Source organism: Coptis chinensis, chromosome 6, assembly GCF_015680905.1.
Source record: "Coptis chinensis isolate HL-2020 chromosome 6, ASM1568090v1, whole genome shotgun sequence".
NCBI classification, from domain to species: domain Eukaryota; kingdom Viridiplantae; phylum Streptophyta; class Magnoliopsida; order Ranunculales; family Ranunculaceae; genus Coptis; species Coptis chinensis.
Window position 1 is genome coordinate 55,182,923 of NC_141461.1, and position 22,084 is coordinate 55,205,006.

The following is a 22,084-nucleotide window of genomic DNA, read 5'->3' on the forward strand; positions in this document are numbered from 1 at the left end:
GACTTCTTTCAGAGTCCAACTTTGTCACCAAAACTGTGAACGAATTGACTACGATTAATCGATTCATGCGTCGGATGCACTATTCATGCGTCTCGGGACCAATCAATGCGTCTGGGCCTTTCGATCCATCGTCCGGACCCATGAAGCCAATTTTGTCTCTTCTGCTCTATCCTTCTATCCTTTTTTGCGGGCTTTGGTCCAAGAAACGAATCATTTGGCCTTGGGCTTCCAAATAGGCTTTAAAATAGGTCCAAGTCGCATCTTTAATAGCTCCAATTCCTTGGCCTTCTCCATGATTGTCCACGGGCTTCCCATATGATCCTTAATGTTCTGAATTGCTCCGTTTTACCCCTTTTTCTCTAATATTCCACAAAACTCACTTTTTCACCTGTAGAATCATAAAACATAACTTACAAACACTATTAGTCCACTAAGATGGCTAATCAAGAGGCATAATCGAGGGTTAAATTGCACTTTTTGAGCACTTATCAGTAACTCCATACTTTTTCACTAGAGATGCAACAACTCTGTTGCAAAAATGTGTTCCACCATCACTAATGATGGCTTTAAGAATGCCAAATCGACAGAAGATGTACTCCTTAACAAAAAACACAATTGTCTTATGGTCATTGCTACGGCAAGCCATGGCATCTATTCATTTAGACACGTAGTCCACGGCAACTAGAATATAAATGAAACCGTGGGACACAGGAAAGGGACCCATGAAATCAATGCCCCATACATCAAAAACTTCTACCACCATGATTGGCCAGTAGTATAGCTTAACTCTGGCCAAGAACTTTTTACGTTCATTTCTTGACCAATTAGCAGGAATAGTATCAGACACTAAATAATTCACAATGTCAGTATACTATGGTGAAAAAAAAAATAGCATATAGATGCTCATCAGGAAAAGAATCCGGTATGGACTCAGAATCACTATCATCGTCATTTGTAAGTCTAGATAAGTGGTTGGCAACTACATTTTCGACCTCTCTTTTGTCCTTTATTTCTAATGTGAACTCTTGTAGGAGAAGAATCCATCAGATTAATCTCTGCTTAGCATCCTTCTTTGCGAGAAGGTACCTAAGGGCTTCATGGTCCGTGTAAACTAGAGTCTTAGAACCAACCAAATAAGGATGAAACTTATCTAAAGCATATACGACAGCTAAGAATTCTTTTTCAGTAGTTGTATAATTTCTTTGAGCATCGTTTAAAGTTTTACTAGCATAATAAATAACTGTGGACTTATTATCTAGTTTCTGTCCCAAGACAGCACCAACTACATAATCACTAGCATCACACATGAGTTCGAAAGGTTTAGACCAATCGGGAGGCTGTATAATGGGTGCAGAGGTTAAGGCGGCTTTTAAAGTTTCAAAAGCCTATTTACAGATAAAATTAAAATCAAATATGGCATCCTTTAAAAGCAGATTAGTTAAAGGCCTAGCTATTTTTGAAAAATCTTTGATAAAGCGCCTATAAAAACCTGCATTGCCTAGAAAGGCTCTAATATCACGGACAGTCCGTGGTATAGGTAGAGTCACTATCTTATCTAGTTTAGCCTTATCTACTTTGATTCTATCACTAGATACAATGTGACCTAGCACGATTTTCTTTTTCACCATGAAATGACATTTTTCCCAATTCAAAACCAGACTCTTCTCTTCACACCATGTCAAAATCTTAGACAGGCAGTCAGTGAAAGAGTCTCCATAGATAGAAAAATCATCCATGAATACTTCCATGAAACGCTCTACCATGTCATTAAATATATGAAGCATACACCACTAGAAGGTACTAGGAGCATTACAAAGGCCAAAAGGCATTCGTTTATAGGCGTATGTTCCGAAAAGACATGTGAATGTAGTCTTTTCTTGGTCATCAATATCAATAATAATTTGGAAATAGCCAGAGTAGCCATCCAAAAAACAATAAAAAGCATGACCAGCAAGACATCCTAGCATTTGATCTATAAAGGGCAAAGGAAAATGATCCTTTCGTGTCATGGCATTTAAACGTCTGTAATCGATACAGATTCTCTATTTCATAGGACCATGCGTTGCAACATACTCACCCTTGGCATTACGTACCATGGTAATCCCTGATTTCCTAGGAACTACATGAATGGGACTTACCCATTTGCTACCAGAGATTGGGTATTTGATACCCGCATCGAGTAACCGTAAGACTTCTTCCCTGACCACCTCTTTCATGGCAGGGTTCAACCGACGTTGAGGTTTGCGAGAAGTCTTTGTGTTATCCTCCAAATGGATACGATGAGTGCACACATTAGGGTCAATTCCCTTAATGTCGGCTAGGGACCAACCAATCGTAGAACGATGTTCCCTAATCACTCTTATCAAACGTGTCTCTTCCTCCTTAGATAACAAAGAAGATATAATTACCAGATGACTACCATCCAGATCAAGTTGAATATATTTTAACTCAGAAGGAAGAGGTTTAAGCACCGGGGTGGAAGGAATGTCGATAAATGCTTCTGGAGGGTCATCTTGAGTAATGAATACTTGCTTAGGCAGCAGGTCTTCAAACTCAGTAGATGGAGCAACAAAAGGGTCTACAATAAGTGTACACTCAAAGATGGTGTTGACTTCCTCTAAATAGGAGTCATCGACAAAATCTGAACTTCCAAAAGAAAGGAATGTATGCATATGATTTTCTGGAAACGTGTTATTAAAGTAATCTTGAGCTAAGCTCTCGATCATGCTAACCTCCCCATCTATAAACGAATCTGGTAATTGTTTCATCATTTTAAAAACATTTACTTCAACAGAAATATGTCCAAAAGATAAGAACATCGAACCATCGTGGCAATTTATAAGTGTGTTGGCAATTGCCAAGAAGGGACGCCCTAAGATGATCGGAACACAGTCGTTAACGACTTCTGTATCGAGGATCACAAAATCAGCAGGATAGTAGAAATCCTGAACCTTAACAAGCACGTTTTCAACCACCCATAGGATACTTAATAGACCGATCCGCTAATTGCAACATTATTTTAGTAGGTTGGATCTCTTCTAGACCTATTTGTTTGTATAGATAATACGGGAGTAAGTTAACACTCGCCCCCAGGTCTAATAAAGCAGTGGTCGTGTGGGAATCTCCTAAGGTGCATTGTACAGTAGGACGACCAAGGTCTTTGTACTTAACGATTCCATTACGTTCTGATAACGTTGGAAACTGTTCAGTTAGGAAGTCTTTAGGAATATTTGTCTTACGCCTAGTAGGTGCCGCACAACTTTTAAGAAACTTAGCGTGGTGAGGTAATTTTTTAATTGCTTCGAGAAAGGGTAGGTTTATCGTTAGATAATAAAGCAGTGGTCATGTGGGAATCTCCTAAGGTGCATTGTACATTAGGACGACCAAGGTCTTTGTACTTAACGATTCCATTACGTTCTGATAACGTTGGAAACTGTTCAGTTAGGAAGGCGTCTTTAGGAATATTTGTCTTACGCCTAGTCGTGCACAACTCTTTAAAAAACTTAGCATGGTGAGGTAATTTTTTAATTGCTTCGAGAAAGGGTAGGTTTATCGTTAGATTTTTGAAAACTTCCCTTATCTTGTCATAGTTTGTATCCTTGTTTAACATAGCTAATCTCTGGGGAAATGGTGGTTTCTCTTTATATTTTGCGTATGGATCAACTGGATGTCTAACCTTGGCTTTCTGTTTCTTAGGTTGTGGTATAGCTGGTACCTCTATAGGGGTAGGCTCTTCAGTTTCTATTTCGGTATCTAGTTTAATCTCCGATGTAGGGACTACTTGTGGGGTAACTATAGGCATAGTTACGTTGTTATCAACCACTGTCCCAGAAGAGAGTGGTGATGGCATTTAGCTCACCTACGTTTGCATTTTCCGTACTAGTATTACCGTTCAACTCAAAAGCTGTGTTTGTTCTTTTAAGATTAGGTATTGTTTGACCTGGAAACACACCTTTTGGTTGTACTTTCTCTTATGCTAACTGCTGTAAGGAAAGTTGGATGGCTTGTAAAATCTGTTATTGAGATTGCATAAAGGCATCGAAACGATCCGGTTGTGGAGTAGTTATTATTTACCAGAACGATACCTCTATTAGTATTATAATTATTATTGTTATAATTATTATAAATACCCTGACCTTGTGCTTGACCTTGTCCTTGTCGTGGTTGAGCTTGGTTGTTATAATTATAATTGCCCTGACCTTGTCCTTGCCTAGGTGGAGCTTGGTTGTATTTATTTGTTTGCCTAATATTTAGGTTAAACAACCTTGGAGGTTGTTGATTATTTTGCCAACCGAAGTTGGGGTTTTGTCGCCAAGCTGCGTTAGGTTCGCTATTAATAGAACAAACATTATCTTGTTGTGATTGTTGTTGTTCATAGGCTAGAGGACAATAGGAGTCGGGATGCTCAGGACTCAAACATAAATTACATGGATTGGAGTTGACATTCATGATGGGGATAGGCTTTTGTTGAATAGAAATAGCCTCTACCTTTTTAGTGAGAGATTTGATTAAATTTTTAAGTTTAGGATCGAGTTTCATCTCAAACATACCGGCGGCCTTAACTGTTGTAGAAGAACTAGCGGAACGGGAGAAATCGTCACTACCACCCCCCCCCAAGTTATTATTACGCTTAGTTTGATCTTTTAAAAATTTATAAGCCTTTGAGGCTTTTTTACTTAGGAAACTACCCTCATTCATTATGTTAAGCACCTCTTTGTGGTGGTGTAACAGTCCCTTGAAAAAGGAACGAACTAACGTGTCTTTCGTGAGGTTATGGTGTGGACACTCTATAAGAAGATCGGTGAAACGATTACAAGCCTCTGAAAATGATTCATGAGGATTATGTCGAAAAAAATGAATCTTGGAAAGCATTTCATCGGTCTTCAGGAGTGGGTAAAAATGTTCCATAAATAGTTGAACAAGTGTGGCCCACGAGTCCACAGAATTAGGCGCTTGGGCAATTAACCAAGACGTCGTCTTATCGGCTAAAGTGAAGGGGAATACCCTCAATTTAATTTGTTCAGCACAAACCGTAGGATGGTGGAATGTAGTAAGGACTTGGTCAATCCTACGCATGTGCTGATAAGGTTTTTCATGGTCTAACCTATGAAAAACGGGTAACAAATTAAATATATTTGGGGGGATTCGGAAATCCCCCACTGGGTCTGATAGAATGATGCAAGATTTTGGGCTATCGTTCAAGGCTTTGTAAAAGTCAGAGAGAGGTGACTCTCTTTCTTCAGCCATTATTTCAGGTGTTGTGTGTGGAATACTAGTTAGAGGTGTAGTGAGTGGTATACTAGAAAGGCGTGTTTGTTGACGTTGCCGATTGATTATGTTAGGAGTTTTTCTTCTGCCTGACCTTAATCTCATGCAAGGCTAAGACGAATCTTAACTAAACACGACAACACTCAAACAATCCTGATATTCTAGTATGAACCTCTAACATGAGATGCGAGGTGTGGAAGAAAGAAGTACCTGAAAGCCTCCTTGCTTTTCTTATGATTAGCGTCTTGTTTACGCGAGCTCAGTGTATATAACGAGTTAGAAACACTGAATAACTTGAAGAAATGGAAATTTGAACTAACCTACGGAAATCGGGCGTTTTCAGTTGAAGGTGGCGCGCTCCATCGAGGCCCAAAGCGCTCCATACCGCGATGTCCGATGATTTGAAGTGATTTGGCTCCTGGTGGCGCCCTCCAGAGTGCAGCTCTAGAGAAATTTAACTTACAATGATTTGGGCTGGTGGTGCTCCACCGAAGCAGCGCCTTCCGTGTAATCCTCATGAGGAAAATTTCAGTTCTGAAATGGACAACCACAGTTAGAATCAAACAAGGGTGGGTGGGTTTAATGAAACTTAGGAAAGACTAATTATACTAACGAAAACAAATCTAAAGGGAACTAAGATGGCAGCGGCGCCATTTGATAAAATGTAAAACGCTAGTTTTACCTACATTTAAGTAACGAGACTCAAACGCAAGTAAAACTAGAACTATTTTCTAACTTATAGTTATCAAAGATTTCTACTCTTGATTCTATCGAAATAGAGTTGGAGTAAAATATTCGTTCCACTCCTAGTTCTTTAGAATTAGCGTTTCCTAAGTTTATCAATCTATCCAAAGTCAATGAGAGATTTACGAATTTATACTACAATGCAAATTATACTAACAATATATGAATTTATATGACTACGGAATACTAAATTAGTATTAGATAAAGAATTAGAGGGGATTGATTCCACCTTAACTCAACTTAATTTACTAATGAAGAATCATCGTAATCCGAATTGAACTGCTTTCGCATAACAATTGGTTCTTCCTAATCCCTATTTGTTTATGGTAATCTCTACCAACTAACATCTAGCATGTGAAACAATCAAACCCATTCTCATGGTGAACTAATCGTTTCTAGAATGGAATGGAAATTACGACTACTCTACGCTAACACAAATCAAGCTTCATCAAGGTTTCTTCAACCCCCTCTAATGAAGGTTTAGCCTATAATCATTATGCTATCATTTCCCAATGAAATTAAACAAGACATAATATAAAAATTGTAAATTTACTAATTTGATCTAAATAATAATTCAAATCTAAATTAACAACTAAGAAATGATTAACAACTAAGAATCGAAATTAGATCTAAGTAATTTTAAATAACAAAAACTGAAATTATGAAAAACTCACTACTTTTATTAATCTAATGAAGGAATAACAATGATTCAATAATCTAAATTAAAACAAGGTATGAAAACTAATTAATGGAATAAAAACTAGATCTATAACTATGCTCTAATGGCTACTTGCTACCTAAGCTAATTATTGCTTAAGAGTTAAGTCTTGTGTTTGGAAATGGAGGAGACAAGATCCACATTTTCGTGCATGGGCTGAGGAGCCATGTTTTGGGCCGGAAAATCGAGCCCAAAACCCAATTTTTTCAGCCCACAGAGGCCTTTTCAATTGGATTTTACTTTAACAGACTTTTCGTCTATTTTTACTTCTCTAATTCGGTCAAGGCTTGGACCATTGGAAAGCTCTTTCCAAGCCGGTCGTTTTGACATAAGGTAGGCCCAATTCCAAGGTCTGAGCCCAAAGATACGGTCTTCGAAAGTTCTGCTAACTTTTGTGTGATGTTTCTGCCCGCGTTAACTTTGACTTTTCAGTTTTGACCGGGCATTACAAAGGCTTTTTCTCTTTGAATATTGGCCTTTAATCACAAAACTTCTTAGCAACCAACCCTTGCTCCTTTATCTCGCCAAAGTGACACATTTTTGCACATAATTGGCTTCAATGCCTGAAATACATAAAAGCACGTAATCAGCATTAACTCTTATTTATTACTCGCATAATTGGTCTAAAAGTATTATTGTTAATGGGTTAAAACTACAATTTTGGACTCTTATCAATGCATAATACAAATAATGAAAAAAATACGTACAATTAATCAAAATAGCATATGGAAATAATGGAGGACAACCACACCTATTTTACAAGAAAAATACAAACAAAATAAAATGAACTAAAAAGCACACGAAAATTGGGGGAAACACAGCCATACACATTACAAGAAAAAATGCATAAGAGGCTATGACTTTCATAATGCCCGCTAAGAGTAAAGAAGATGTTATGACTTCATTCATTCACCATACGATTAGTAAAGCACACAATTTTTATTTCATGCAGTTTGTCTGTGATTTAGTTAGCCATAGATATATGTGGTTTGTTGACTTTGTTAGGCACCCCAACTTTAGTTTATTATACATAAATGTGGGTTTTAACGTAGTACTTAAGAATATAAAAATTAAGCCTGACTCCATAGACATCGCTTATCTATGGGCAAAATGATAGAAAAGAAAACAATTATCGCCTAAAAATAATATAAAAAATTAAATACAAACCAAGAAACAAAGTTCAGGAAAAAAAATCAAACTGACGACAAACTAAAAGCGACTAGAAACTATATCGTTGTCCTCGAGGTACTCCGTCGCAAAGGCAAAAACGTAAACTTCCACTAAACAAAAAATTGTAACTTGAATTCATAACTAATCTCATCAGTATAACCGTCTCCCATAAGATGATATCCACACATGTTTAGTTTGTGTTCAACACAGTATTACTAAGATGGGAAAAATTGCATCACTCAAAAACGTGTTAACATCATATACAGAACAGCTGCCTAACCCAACACTATAAGCATTGCAATACCAACAAATTATCCAACGCTTGAAATAATTATTGTTCCCAACTCTTGAAATACTAATTACTTGGCACTAAGCTTAAACCTTTTATTTGACATCCAGTTGCCATCCAGCTGAAGAGCCTGACCCAAATTAAAAACAAAATAAAAAATTGCAACCTATTCAAACAAAAATGGAGAAAAAAGGAAAAAATATGGAATCAAGCAGATACTTCGAGGGCTCGACGATGGGTATAAAACCCCAGCGAGAATATAGTATAAAACTCAGGCAGAATGAAAGTAGTGGTATATTATCAATCACAATACACGACACTTATCAATCTAAAACATATTTTCTATATATACTCTAAAATCCAAATAAAAAGACACTAACAGCAGAATGCTACAACTCAATTATTAAAATTTAACAACCCCAAGATAATGAGTGGGTTAGTATCAAACCTTAATGGAAAAAAAAGAAAAAGAAAATTGATTTACTATATTCTAAACTAATTGAGGAATCTGAAGTTGTTGTTGTTGGGGTTGTTGCAATTGGATTTGTGTCTGTTAGAGAAATTGATTAAGGAATCGAAAATTGAGAAATTTTGGTGATGACGATGATTTGTTGAAGGTGAGAAGATGGGCATAAAACCCTAACGAGAATTTGAAGAGCAATGAGAGAGAGAATGGAGACAGAGAGAAGCACAATTCGAAATGGAGAATTGAGAAGAAATGATGCAAAACTGGGGGTTGGAAAGAGAAAGGGATTTCCTAATAACTAATTAAAGTCGGTATTAATGGTTAATTAAAGTTGGTATTTATGGTGGCGTATAATTCAAATGATGCATGGAGTTTGTTAACCGAGACATGAAATGACCAATTACTCGTGTTAAAGTGCCTCAAGCAATACTTTAATGTAAGGACACTATGGGTACTAGAAATTCACAAAAGCAAAAAAGACTAAGTAGTCTTTCTAATTATTATTTGGGTGTTGTGAGTGATTATTCATTTAGGGGTATTATGTGTAAGAAAAATAGTCAGGTGAATTTAAGAGTCCAGATTAGTTATAGGAGATACTACTAATAGAGATATGTGTTAATACTTGAAGTTCTATACTTCTAACACTTTAGCACAAGAGATACTACTAGTAGAGATATGTGTTAATACTTGAAGTTCTGTACTTCTAACACTTTAGGACAGTAGATACTATTAGTAGAGATATGTGTTAATACTTGAAGTTCTGTACTTCTAACACTTTAGGACAGTAGATACCATAGTACAAAATATCCCGATATATCCTAATATTTGGGGATATCTATTCATATTCTAGAAAAAGATATATAAATATCACGATATGTTCAGAAATATATACGACTGTAAATATCGGTGATATTTCAACGATATTTGTGATATTTGCGATATTTGGAGATATTTTGCGATATTTGGGGATATTTTGTGTATATAATAATTTTATTTAATATTTACCATTATATTTCAAATAAATATAAATAATGTATCATGATATATCAAGAAATATCTACAATATCTACGATATTTTTCGATATTTTGGATATATCCACGATATTTGCATGTGAAACAATGCCAAATATCCCCAAAGAGAGAGATATATCCACGATACATATCCAGAAATTGAATATCGATAAATACTCATATCCTGATATTTTGTACTATGGTAGATACTACTAGTAGAAATATGTGTTAATACTTGAAGTTCTGCATGTACTTCTAACACTTTAGCACAATGGTTTTTCCACGTTCTATTTATGTTGACCAATATATGTTATTGACCAACATTTACTACTAACCGTCATTTGTGCCTGTACTAAGCTACTATTGCATGTGTTATATAGGGCCCCACTGGTTATACCACCATAATAACGCATACATATGGGCACAACACCCACCATCGACCTATTATTCCTCTCTCTAGTCTTTTTTTTTTTTTTTTTTTTCCGTTAAAACATGTCTTATAAATATCAAAGCATAAGGGGTACAGTACTGCTGTTCAACAGAAAGTTGGGGAGAGAGTTCAGATCTTGATATCTAGAAGCCCACTTGGCTATCTCATGCGCTTCACCATTCACTTGCCTACTAATCCAACTAAACCTACAAAAAGTGAAAGTGTGGCATAACTCCTGAATATTACATCTAATGAAATCGAGTTTCCAATTTGTCAACTATTGCTCACTCAAGTTTTGTGCAGCCAAAATAACTTGATGGCAATCTCCTTCAAACAGTACTGATGTGCTTTCCGTGGTCCTAGCTAGTTTAACAGCCACTTCCAGAGCCACCATCTCTGCCTCTTCTGCAGACCCAGCTTCAAAGAGTCGTGTAGCTGCTCCCACCATGGTTCCTTCTCTATCCCAAGCCAAAGTCCCTGCTGCTGCCACCCTTGTTTCCCTACAGAAAGCCGCATCAAAACGGATTAGCACAGTATTTACTTCCACAATAGGAAAAATAGGATTGTTGTTCTCATCAAGCCAAGTCTTAGAAAGGTAAGAGTTAGAAGAAACTACTCCCTGAGGTTCTCTGTAAGCTTCCAGGCTCCTGTTCCACTGAGCATAAGCCCTTCTCAGCATGCTATCTCTGTTGGGCACTTTGCCCTCAAACTTAGCTTTATTTCTTGCTTCCCAAATATCTTGTAAGATATGAGCTGCTAGCAGTCCTTTTTCTACAAGTCCTTGGTCAGCTGTTTGTGTCCACCCCAGGAAGACATCCAGCCAGTCTCTTATAGTGTGATCAGCATGTTCTTCAACTCTGGCCCCCAACTCCGAAGCGAACCAAACCAGTTTTGTCCACTCACATTGGAAGAAAAGGTGGATGGGTTCTTCTGGGGCCGACCAACATAAGGGGCAAGTATGGTCCCCCTGAATATTTCTGCTTTCCAACACATCCCCTGTGAGAAGCATGTTCATATACATCTTCCAAAGGAACATCTGTGTGTTAGCTGACATCTGCAAACCCCACAGAGTTTTTATACTCTTTGTATTGAAGGAGGAGGTACATCCTTGCCAATAAGTTCTAGTGACAAACTTATAGGCAGATCTGACTGTGAGGAGTCCATTATGTGTGTGCACCCATCTAATCTCATCAGTGGCACTGCTGTTAGGTCTGATCACCACTTGAGTGATCATAGTCACTATCTCAGGTGGAAAAAGAGCCGCCACCTTTTGATAGTCCCAACTTGACCCTTTGGTCTTGATTGCGATTTCAGATGTCAATACATTAACCTCCACAGCTCCCCCACCAATTTCAGCTGGGATTCGATTGGATCGACTTCAACTGGTTTCCATATACTCAAGATCTATGTCTCTACCAAGTACCAACTTCGATCTACTTGGTCAACCTCAACGTACAACAAGCACTTCAGTTCGTTAAAGGCATTCATTTGCTTCCCTTTTGTTCAGCTCATCCATTGGCAGCTCTATTTCAGGGAGTACACTTACTGCTTAAACAATTTTGTTTGCTCAAAGCATCTAACAGGCCATACTACGCATATCTATTTTTTTATTTACATTTTTTACTAGTGACGTTTTGACGTTTCGATATACACAATGTTCGATAACTGAGGGATTGGCTTTAATCTATACCCTCCGAAGCTCAATTTCTTATATGGGTTCGAGCATCCCTTCAAACAAAATGTCTCCACCACAGGGTTTGAGCATCCCTTCGCAAAATGTCACACTCGCTGACAAAGGTGTAGATTTTCATCAAGCCCTCACAAAATCACGACATGGTGTATATAGAAACGTCATCGACCTCCAAGCTCACCCATCTCTATTTTCCCGTTTTTATTTTTACCACCAACACTCTAAATCATTACTAACTACGAATAACGTTTTTTTATGGCATAACTTGACACATTGCAGATCAATTCAATAGCTTTTGATCACTGAAGGCTTGATTTTAATATGTATACTCAATGTCTCCATTACATGGGTTCGAGCATCCCTTCCAAAAATGTCTCCACCAAGGCACCAACTGTTACTAACAATTAATACTCGACAATTGAGGGATAGATTAAAATCATGCCCTCAACACGATCAAGGCACAATGTCCCAAATTCCACTCTGAGGGCTAACCGACACTTCACTACGAGGCAATTCATAAGCCCTCTATCTCGATCCCACAGTAAGCATGCTTAAGCAAGCTCAAATTCAGTGACCATTCACTTTTTTTGGTTTTCTCGTCAGCACGTCATCTTCTATGACTTCCTAACGAGAGGGAGCTACTGTAAGGGAGCTCCTACTCCGAGTCGCTCCCAATATACATGACAACTGCTCATGGCACCCCCCAACATGCATGACGACTACTCACAACGAATGCTCATATAGCACCCACCCCCCCCATACAAATACGCACCCACTCATCAAGATCAGTTTAACACTAATGACTCATTACCTGACACACTCATCATTGCTACCATTAGCATCAGGCCATAAGCGGTGCCATTGTAGCACTATTACCATCATTACACCTTTGACCCCACTTTTACCATCATTACACCTTTACCATCATTATATCTTATGCCAACTCAAATAATCCAACACTTGTCCCTACCACCTACACAGTCTCAATGACTATAAAAGTCACCTACAGAACTACGTTGACTTGATTCCAGTTTCCATATTCTTGAGGCAATATTTCCTTAACTCGATACGTAAGCATCTTCTACCTTATGAAGAGCAGCCACTTCTACCATAAAAAACCATCCCCTTTTTTCATCTCAACTTAAGAGCTAAGACTTATATTATTGATGTAAATTTAGACATTTACAAGGAGTAAGAACTCATATTAAAAGCTTCTTGTTTAGCTAACAATACAGACATGTCCAACAACACAAGAAAAGAAAAGAGAAAAGCTTCTTATTGATGTTCAACGACGTTTAGGATGAGGAAGCCAGGAAGAGAAAAAAAAAAGTGTTTTTCAAGTAATCAACGTTGTTTAGGAACAAGAGGTGCATGATGTTCATATTTACGCCTTAGAGACATGATTCACAGAGTCAGTAGTCATCAAATGTCTATGATATTCATGTCTGGGTCTATAAGTCTTACCGAATTGACTGGTTAGCTGAAAAGGAATTCGATTCCAAGTCCCATTCTCTGTGCTTACAAGTATGCGAACCGTGCATCAGTATTTTTTCAAGTCTTTAAACCTATCGCTCTAACATTTCTCGGATAATATAAAGCTAATTCAGTTAAGTGAGAGAGTTTTTTGTAAATTATTTAAAAAAGAAGGAGATGATTAGAATAATTAAGGGAGGTGGTTCTAAAATCTTAAAATAGAGAGATTATAAATACACGTTGACAAGTGTGCCTAGAGATGCTTGTCCAAATGGTCCAATCCATACTGGATTAATGAGTGGTTTGAGCCTAGTCCAATAAAAGGCCCAGCCACCAACCGGCATCAATCCATACTCGAAGACTAGACGCGGCTTGGCCTATAAAAGGAAAATAAAACATTAATTCCAGAAGCCTCAGTCATTCTCGTTCCTTATTATTATCCGCCTACAATGGCGATGACGATAAGAAAAATAGCTGCTGTTACAAAGGTAACTCGTCCACTTTCTTTTTGTCATTCAGTATTTCATTCCAAAACAACTACATATCAACAACACCCATCAGACCCGATTGGTATACTTACAGAACGTTGCAAGTCATCTGGTATCCTAGAGTTTCATGAGGCCGTAATTTTACCCAGTCAACTAATATCACATGGGACAGTTGTTTTCCATTTCCATTTCAAACTAGTAGGAGCCAGCCATCATCATCATGATGAAACAGTATTCCCCCGTGTTTTCTTTGTAGAAAGGTTGGATCTCGTTTGAATCCAATCTTATAGTGTACCTTGACTATCTAGATAAGTTGGTATTGCCACTTGGATTGAATGGATTTGGCGATTCTAAGAAATGTGGCACCTAACTCGATCACATACAATCACTTTAAGATGGATACAGTTTGCAACCTAAGGAAAAAGTGACACTTTGGGATGGGTATTGTTTGCAACCTAAAGCAAAAGTGACACTTTAGGTTGGATATTGTTTGCAACCGAAGGTAAAAGTGGCAATACAAGTTTTTGATGCAATGATGGAAAGGGTATTAGTACTTTGATTAATGGCTATTGCAAGGCTAAAAAAGGTATTAATATTTTGATTAATGGCTATTGCAAAATTTTTTAGAGATATGAGATGTACGAAAGGGATTAGCACCTAATATTGTGATATGCGCGGTTGGTTGGGAGAGTTGTAAATGCAAAAGGTTCAATAGTGTCAGAATAATCTCACATCCGATATCATGATTATGAGATTACTCCAGGAAAATGATACTCCCAAGGCAATACAATTTCTAAGTAGAAAAAACTTGTCGAAGGAGTTGATTAGGAATTCTATATATAAAGTGGTGGGATCGAGGAATAGCGAGCAAGCTGAGGAGAACTTCATTATGCTCGCTGGTTTCGTCATACATTTATCAATACAGTTTTCTTTCCAGCACCATCAAGAACACATTGGTGGTTTATGGACATACAGAGTGTCAAAATGATGAGTCAAGTATGACGGCCATGAAGACTTTGTCCCTCCTGAAGAAGTACTACAATGAACCTACAAAACTTTTTCTTTCTCTCACTTTCTTTATTATTTATCAGTTTTTAAGGAAGTGAATGAGAATAATGAATTGTAGGAAGATACTCCTTTCTAATGTGTCAAATGGAACACATGATTCATTTTAATTTGTTTTTGGTCTATAACTGGCGTTGCTTTTACAATCCAACTCGTTTTCAGGGGAGAAATGCAAGCAGTCGTAAAGTATTAAACCCCTAACATGATCAATTGCTTGAAACTTGTTAGTAGCTTGAGCTTAGAATTGAGACCATTATTTTGTTTTATTTTCTATTTAAGATGTTTTTGGTTTTTCTTTTTGTAATCTTTATCTGATTGACTAGCATATTTTCGATCTTAGGGTAGCTTCATTTTCTTTAGTTAAGTTGAGCAAACCTTTGTCCTAGGAATTTTAAATTAATGGTATTTCTTCATTGTGTCTATCTGAATTATATCTTTTAATTGATATCTATAGGTTTGTAACACTACAATGTATAATTGTGTAATAGCATCGTCTTGTTATTGTATCACTACTCTAAGGCTCAGTTGGAGGTGCTTCCAGAGTTCCAGAGCTTTTACTGGCTTTGAATGAAGTACTTTATCATTGACTTTCAGTTGAACCTATTACTTGCTCAGCAGTCCAATGTATACAGCCATGGTCTAATTTTTATCCGAAATTCTTTGATATTGGCGATGGTGGATTCTCTTGTGGGGAGGGGAGTGGGATAGTATATTAGAAGATTCTCATTTTATATTTTTTTCTGTTCAATTTGAGGAACTAAAGAGAAAGTTGTGAATCTCATAATTTTACTCTCTTCTATTGTTTGCAAAGCTGAAATAGTCTACGACGACATATGCTGTGGCAGTGCTATTTCTTTGTCAATTTATGGGAATTGGTGGCTGACAAGTTCAAGCTAGCTACCGCTCCATCACCAAATTTAATGATGCAAACGAACTTTCCAAGACATGGGAAGTCCAATACTGAAAGCAAGGGCGGTCATCTTGTAAAAACACTATAGGCTCAAGATCAATTTTGAGAACAAACGTAGTAGTTTCAGCCCTTGCAACCAACGGAATTCATTACAACTCAATTCTGGTGCGTGGCTCACCTCTTTAAAGGAATTATGTTCAAAACCCCTAGAGAGAAAGCTATAAAAGAGGCTTCGAATTTATCTTTAAGCATAGTACAAAATATCTCGATATATCGCGATATTTGGAGATATCTATCTAGATTTCAGAAAAAAAAAATATAAATATGTTTAGAGATTATACGATTGTAAATATCGGCAATATTTCAACGATATTTATGATATTTGTGATATTTGGGGATATTTTGTGATATTTTGTGTATATAATAATTTTATTTAATATTTACCATTATATTTTAAATAAATATAAATAATGTATCGATATATCAAGAAATATCCACAATATCCATGATATGTGTTGATATTTTAGATATGTCTACGATATTTACATGTGAAACAATGTCAAATATCCCCAAAGAGGGGATATATCCACGATACATATCCAGAAATTGAATATGGATACATATCGTATTGTGTCTTTAATGCCTCCGCCAACTCCTAATATAATGGAATGATTTTGGATCTTCGTACACCAGGCACCATTAAAGTTAATGAAGATGGTGCATCTTTAGGCTACACAGGACCCTCTGCAATTGGAGCTACATTCAGACATGAAGAATTAAAACTCGTCATGTGCACAGCTAAAGCAGGTGCAAGATTGCAACCCAATTCATGTCTCTCGCATGAAGCCAGACCTCCTAGGGAGACTCGGAAATGGAAGTTAAGACACCTTATATTGTATGTGTAGGGGAGCAATATCCTCATTAAGGAATATAGCGCACGCGCGAAGTATAAGTGAATTCAGGACATCGACCTCCAAGACTGATCTGTGAGTAGCTCCCTTCATGAAGGTGGTGTAGGGGAGCAATATCCTCATTAAGGAATATAGCGCACGCGCGAAGCATAAGCGAACTCAAGACATCTACCTCCAAGACCGATCTGTGAGCAGCTCCCTTCATGTAGGTGGTACGCCTAAGCTCGTTCAGGGATGTCTCAGGATGAACAAACGGCTGGAGACAGAACGCCTCAGATAAAGTCACCACCAGGTGTAATCATTACCAAAATCTTACTTGTACTTCCCACCACCGGGAAATAGGGGCTACCGCACCAACTTCCAATCAGCCCACGACTCATACTAAAACCAGCCCAACACACATTCATAATCTCCACTCTACACATGTGCAAGAGGTACACGTGTCTCTAGGATCAACACTCCCTTAGGCCTATAAATACCACCTGCTTGAACTACGTGAGACCTGATTCTTCTCTTCCCTGGAAAACCAAGAGAGGATACGTAGGCAGCTCGCTCCTCAGCGAACTCGGTCTCTCCAGAAAACCTCAACCCATTTTCCTCTCTTCATTGCAGCTAAAGAAAAACCTAAACACCCCTTTACATTGGCACCGTCTGTGGTCTCGATTACTTCAGAATCCACTTTCACACTACTAAAAAACTAACAATTCTCAAGCCCACGAAGTATGGCAAGCCTCGAAGCTCAAGTTCAAAACCTCGCAAACCAACTGGGTTTAACAAACGAGAGCATTTCCTTGCTCAGGCAAGAAAATGCTGCTTTACGAGCACAAGTAGACGCTTACCAACAGCAACCAGTCGGTCACATCGCCGAGAACGGCATCAACGAAGTTAATCAACAGATTAACGAATTATCGCAAAGGATCGGCCAGAGTACAGTAAGAAAGGATGCGACCCAGATTGTTCAAAAAATGCTCAAGACATACCGTGCGTCTTCGTTCAGTGCCGAGGTCCTCAGTAAATCCTCTCCTCAAGATTTCATCCAGCCACGTTTCCCAATGTACGATGGCAGCACGTGCCCCGGTCAGCATGTGGCTCGCTACATCCAAAGTCTAGCGCTTTTCTGAGTTCCGAAGTTTGATCACCTTCATCGCCGATTATTTCCAGCCAGTCTCAAGGATGGCGCACTTGATTGTCTCTTCTCACTTGAGCCTGATTCTATCAAAACCTTTGAACAACTTACTGATCTGTTTGCCAGTCAATATGTGCACAACAGACGAAAGAAAGCGGATCTTGACTCACTGTTCCAGCTATCATTCAGGGAAGAGGAAACCATTCGCCAATTCTTAGGACGGTTCAAGGCCGAGCTGTTATGTATGGAAAGCGGCCTGAAAGAGTCTTTTGCCACACTGGCATTTTCTAACGCCTGTCGAGTGCATAATACCGACCTCTCTAGATCATTGATGAAAGAGCGCCCAGAAACGCTGTCCGAACTGTATGCTCGGGTCGACAAGTATATTAAGTTGCAAGAAAGTTTGAAGTTCAGTGGTTTAGCCGAGGACCAGGAGGTGGCAGCGATCTTTGATCATACCCCGCGTGCCAAAAAGCGATCCAGGTCGCTTGCACCAAAGGCAACTATCCAACCGGATAACAAAGAAAGAGTTCATTTGTCTTGACACGCTCCCCGTTACATCTTTGGACAAGATCCCAGCGCCTCATACTTCCGACCAGATGTGAGGCAACCAATAGATCGACCTGACAAGCCCTACTGCACATTCCACAAAGCAAAATGCCATGAAACCAATGCGTGCTGGGGGCTTAAGCACTATCTTCAGGACCTTGTGGAAGCTGGTCATATTAAACAGTACACCAATATTCCTGACAGAGATTTGCGCCATAAACTTATGGCTCGCCGAGTACGCAGTCGATCTCCGCCTCGCCATACCCACCAAGAGTTTCAAGCTCGCCTCAAAGCGGAAGGGCGTCCGAGGGCCGAGACCGTTTCGCCACGAAAGACAACACTCATCAGATCGTGACAATGCTAGAACCATTCATATGATTACTTTCCCCGATGATTCTGTAACCTCCTCCAGAGAGAAAAGACGTCGTGTCGGCGCTCTTCAGGAATTGTATCATTTCACTTCCCAGGCAGCACACGCTCCGCGAAGCTTAAGTCGCAACTCAGGAGATATCATTTTCACAGAGGCCGACCTCAACAAGGTCTGCCTCCCTCACAATGACGCACTTGTCATCTACGTCAAGATTAGCGACTGAACAGTAAAGCGCGTCCTAATTGACCCTGGGAGCTCGTGCGACATTTTATTTTATCACACCATTCAAGAAATGAGTTTACCCAAATCAGTCCTCATGGATTCGATTGCCCCACTTTATGGATTCAATGGCTCCAGGGTCGACCCCGTCGGTGACATCATACTCCCAGTATCGGTAGGGTCTAAAGAAGACAAAGTCAGCTGCAATACACGCTTCAGCGTTCTAGACATCAAGTCGTCCTATAACGCCATACTAGGCCGGCGGTGGATCCATCAAATGCAAGCTGTACCTTCAACATTGCATCAAGTTCTCCGTTTTCCAGGCCCTAAAGGAATGATGGAACTGCGCAGCAATCAACTTGAAGCGTATCATTGTAACCAAATCCTATCAGCAAGTAAGACCGACAGCGAACCAATCCACATAAGGAATGAGCCCACCAGTTATACAATGGCCAAAGACCTGGTTGCCGAGGTCAGAGCCAAAGCATCAAAACAGCACGCTGGGGGTTCCAGCAAGAAGGTTTAGTCATCTGGTTTAGCTCCAAAATTCAGTCCAACCATTGTCGATCCATCAGATCGGATCTCAGAAGTCGCATCAGTTGTTGTCAATCCAACAGTCAGGACCCCAGAAGCCACCTCCACTATTGTTGTTCCACCAGTTAGCACCCCAAAAGTCGCATCGTCATGTTTCGCGCAACAAATATCAATTCCGGAGGTCACCCCAGACCCTATTGTCATGACCACAGCAGCCATTCCAGCCCCTATTGTAGTCGCCACAGATATCGCTCCAGCTCTTGCAGCCAATTTCACTCTCCCCCAGATCGATAAAGTATCACCATCTGAAGAAGTATCAGCGCCAAAGACAACACCTCAGCATGCAGACAGAGAGCGAGTGAACCTAGGAACTGATGACGATCCCAAGTTCGTATATGTAGGGGCTAACCTTGACCCCACACTCAAGGACCAACTTGTAAACTTTTTGGCTATGAATAAAGATGTTTTCGCTTGGTCGTATATCGACGTGCCCGGAATAGATCCTAATGTAGCATGTCATAGATTAAATGTAAATCCCAATGCTAGACCAGTTCGCCAATGGCCTCGCCGGTTATCCCTGTGGTTCCAGAAAGCCATTAATGACGAGGTCGACAAACTCAAGCAAGTCGGTTTCATAAGAAAAGTGGACTATCTAGACTGGATCGCCAACATCGTCGCGGTCCCCAAAAAGAATGGAACAGTTCGCCTATGCGTCGATTTCACGAATGTCAATCAAGAAACACCGAAAGATAGTTTTCCCCTACCTCGCATTGACCGACTTGTCGACCAAACCTGTGGTCATGAACTTCTCTCGTTCATGGACGCGTACAGCGGATACAACCAAATCCCACTCGCTGAGGAGGATCAAGAGAAGACCTTGTTCATTACCGAGCAAGGAATTTATTGCTACAACGTTCTCCCGTTCGGCCTTAAGAACGCTGGAGCGACGTATCAACGTCTGGTAACTGACATGTTCCAGGACATGTTAGGAGATACCATGGAGGTTTACATCGACGACATAGTCGTCAAAAGCAAGAAAGCAAGCGACCACCTCACTCACCTCGAGCAAGCGTTCTCCAGATTACGCCGAACTCGAATGAGGCTGAACCCAGAGAAATGCCTCTTTGGAGCGTCCTCTGGAAAGTTTCTAGGATATTAGGTGTCACAACGAGGGATCGAAGCAAATCGAGATCAAATCCGAGCGTTCTTAGACATGCCCGATCCACAGACAAAGAAACAGATACGTATCCGCGGGCATGGTCACCGTGACTCAACCGATTCATATCCAGGGCGTCAGACAAGTGCCGACCGTTCCTATAACTCCTCAAAAAAGACGAGCAGTTCTCATGGAACGATCAATGCCACCAAGCATTCGTCACTCTCAAAGAGTACCTCACCACGCCTCCCGTCTTAGCCAAACCAACAGATGGAGAAACACTGGGGCTCTATCTTGCGGTATCAGACTTCGCCATCAGCTCAGTTCTCTTCAAAGAGGAAAACAACTCAGAAAAACTGATCTACTTTACAAGCAAGACGCTCACGCCAGCGGAAAGGAATTATTCTTTCCTTGAAAGAGCCGTACTTGCTTTGTTGTATTCGGCAAGAAAATTCAGGCCATACTTTCAATCACATCCGATCAAAGTACTTACTAACCTCCCCTTGAAGAAAATCTTCCACAAAGAAAACAAGACTACTCGTATGGCAGTATCGGCCGAAGAACTCGGCGAACACCATATGGAGTTTGTACCTCGAACTTCTCAGAAAGGTCAAGTCGTCGCAGATTTCCTAGCAGATTTCCCTGTCGATGACCCAAATTGGGAACCAAAAGCGGAGCTCACAGACACAAAGGAGCGTATCAAATCAATCTGGTCTCTCTTTGTAGATGGCTCTAGCAACCCTGGAGGGAGTGGCATCGGAGTCGTCTTAGTGTCACCCGATGGAACTATGGTAGAGAAGTCAATTCGAATCGACTTCGCAACTTCCAACAACAAGGCGGAGTACGAAGCATTGATCATGGGACTTCGTATGGCGTTACAGCTCGGTGTACAAGAACTTCAAGTCTTTAGTGACTCGCAACTGGTCGTTTGCCAGATTGCAAAAGAGTACACTACCCATGAAGGTAACCTTTCGAAATATCTTCAAGTCGTACATCATTTACTGCCTTCCTTTAAGAAAGCTACCATACATCATTTTTTGCGTGATGAGAACCGTCACGCAGACAATTTAGCTTACTTAGCCACTCAAACACCGAATTGCGTCCCAAGACAACTACTCATCGAAGTAGTCGACCGACCTGCGTACCAAGTCGAGCACGCCTTAGCAATAAGCGATCTGTTCCCTCTCCCCACTAATCAGTTGAGTCAGACATGGATGCAGCCCATCATAGAATACATCCAGCATGGCACGCTCCCTGTAGAACGTACCAAGGCTAGGCAAATCCCATATCAAGCTCGTCGTTATTGCTTATTTCATAACAAGTTATTCAGGAAATCTGCTGGCGGCCCACACTTGCGGTGCATTACTCCAGAGCAGGGTCAATTGATTTTTGCGGAAATCCATGAAGGAGAATGTGGAAACCATGTCGGAGGTCGCTCTTTAGCCCATAAAGCAATTTCCCAAAGATACTTTTGGCCCCGTATGCAGATCGATGCCA

General features: G+C 39.8%; 1 protein-coding gene and 1 long non-coding RNA gene across 2 annotated transcripts; one reads left to right on the forward strand and one right to left on the reverse strand.

The window, feature by feature from the left end:
• Positions 1 to 10,373: 10,373 nt before the first annotated feature.
• LOC147493655 (uncharacterized) lies at positions 10,374 to 11,330 on the reverse strand. The gene has a single exon (XM_086567897.1). The coding sequence runs from the start codon at positions 11,328 to 11,330 to the stop codon at positions 10,374 to 10,376; it is 957 nt and encodes a 318-aa protein (XP_086424023.1).
• A 2,295-nt stretch (positions 11,331 to 13,625) lies between these two features.
• LOC147493656 (uncharacterized) lies at positions 13,626 to 16,616 on the forward strand. Its single transcript, XR_015200141.1, has 3 exons — positions 13,626 to 13,747; positions 15,267 to 15,887; positions 16,416 to 16,616. It is a non-coding gene; the product is annotated as an uncharacterized LOC147493656 (long non-coding RNA).
• The last annotated feature ends 5,468 nt before the right edge of the window (positions 16,617 to 22,084 follow it).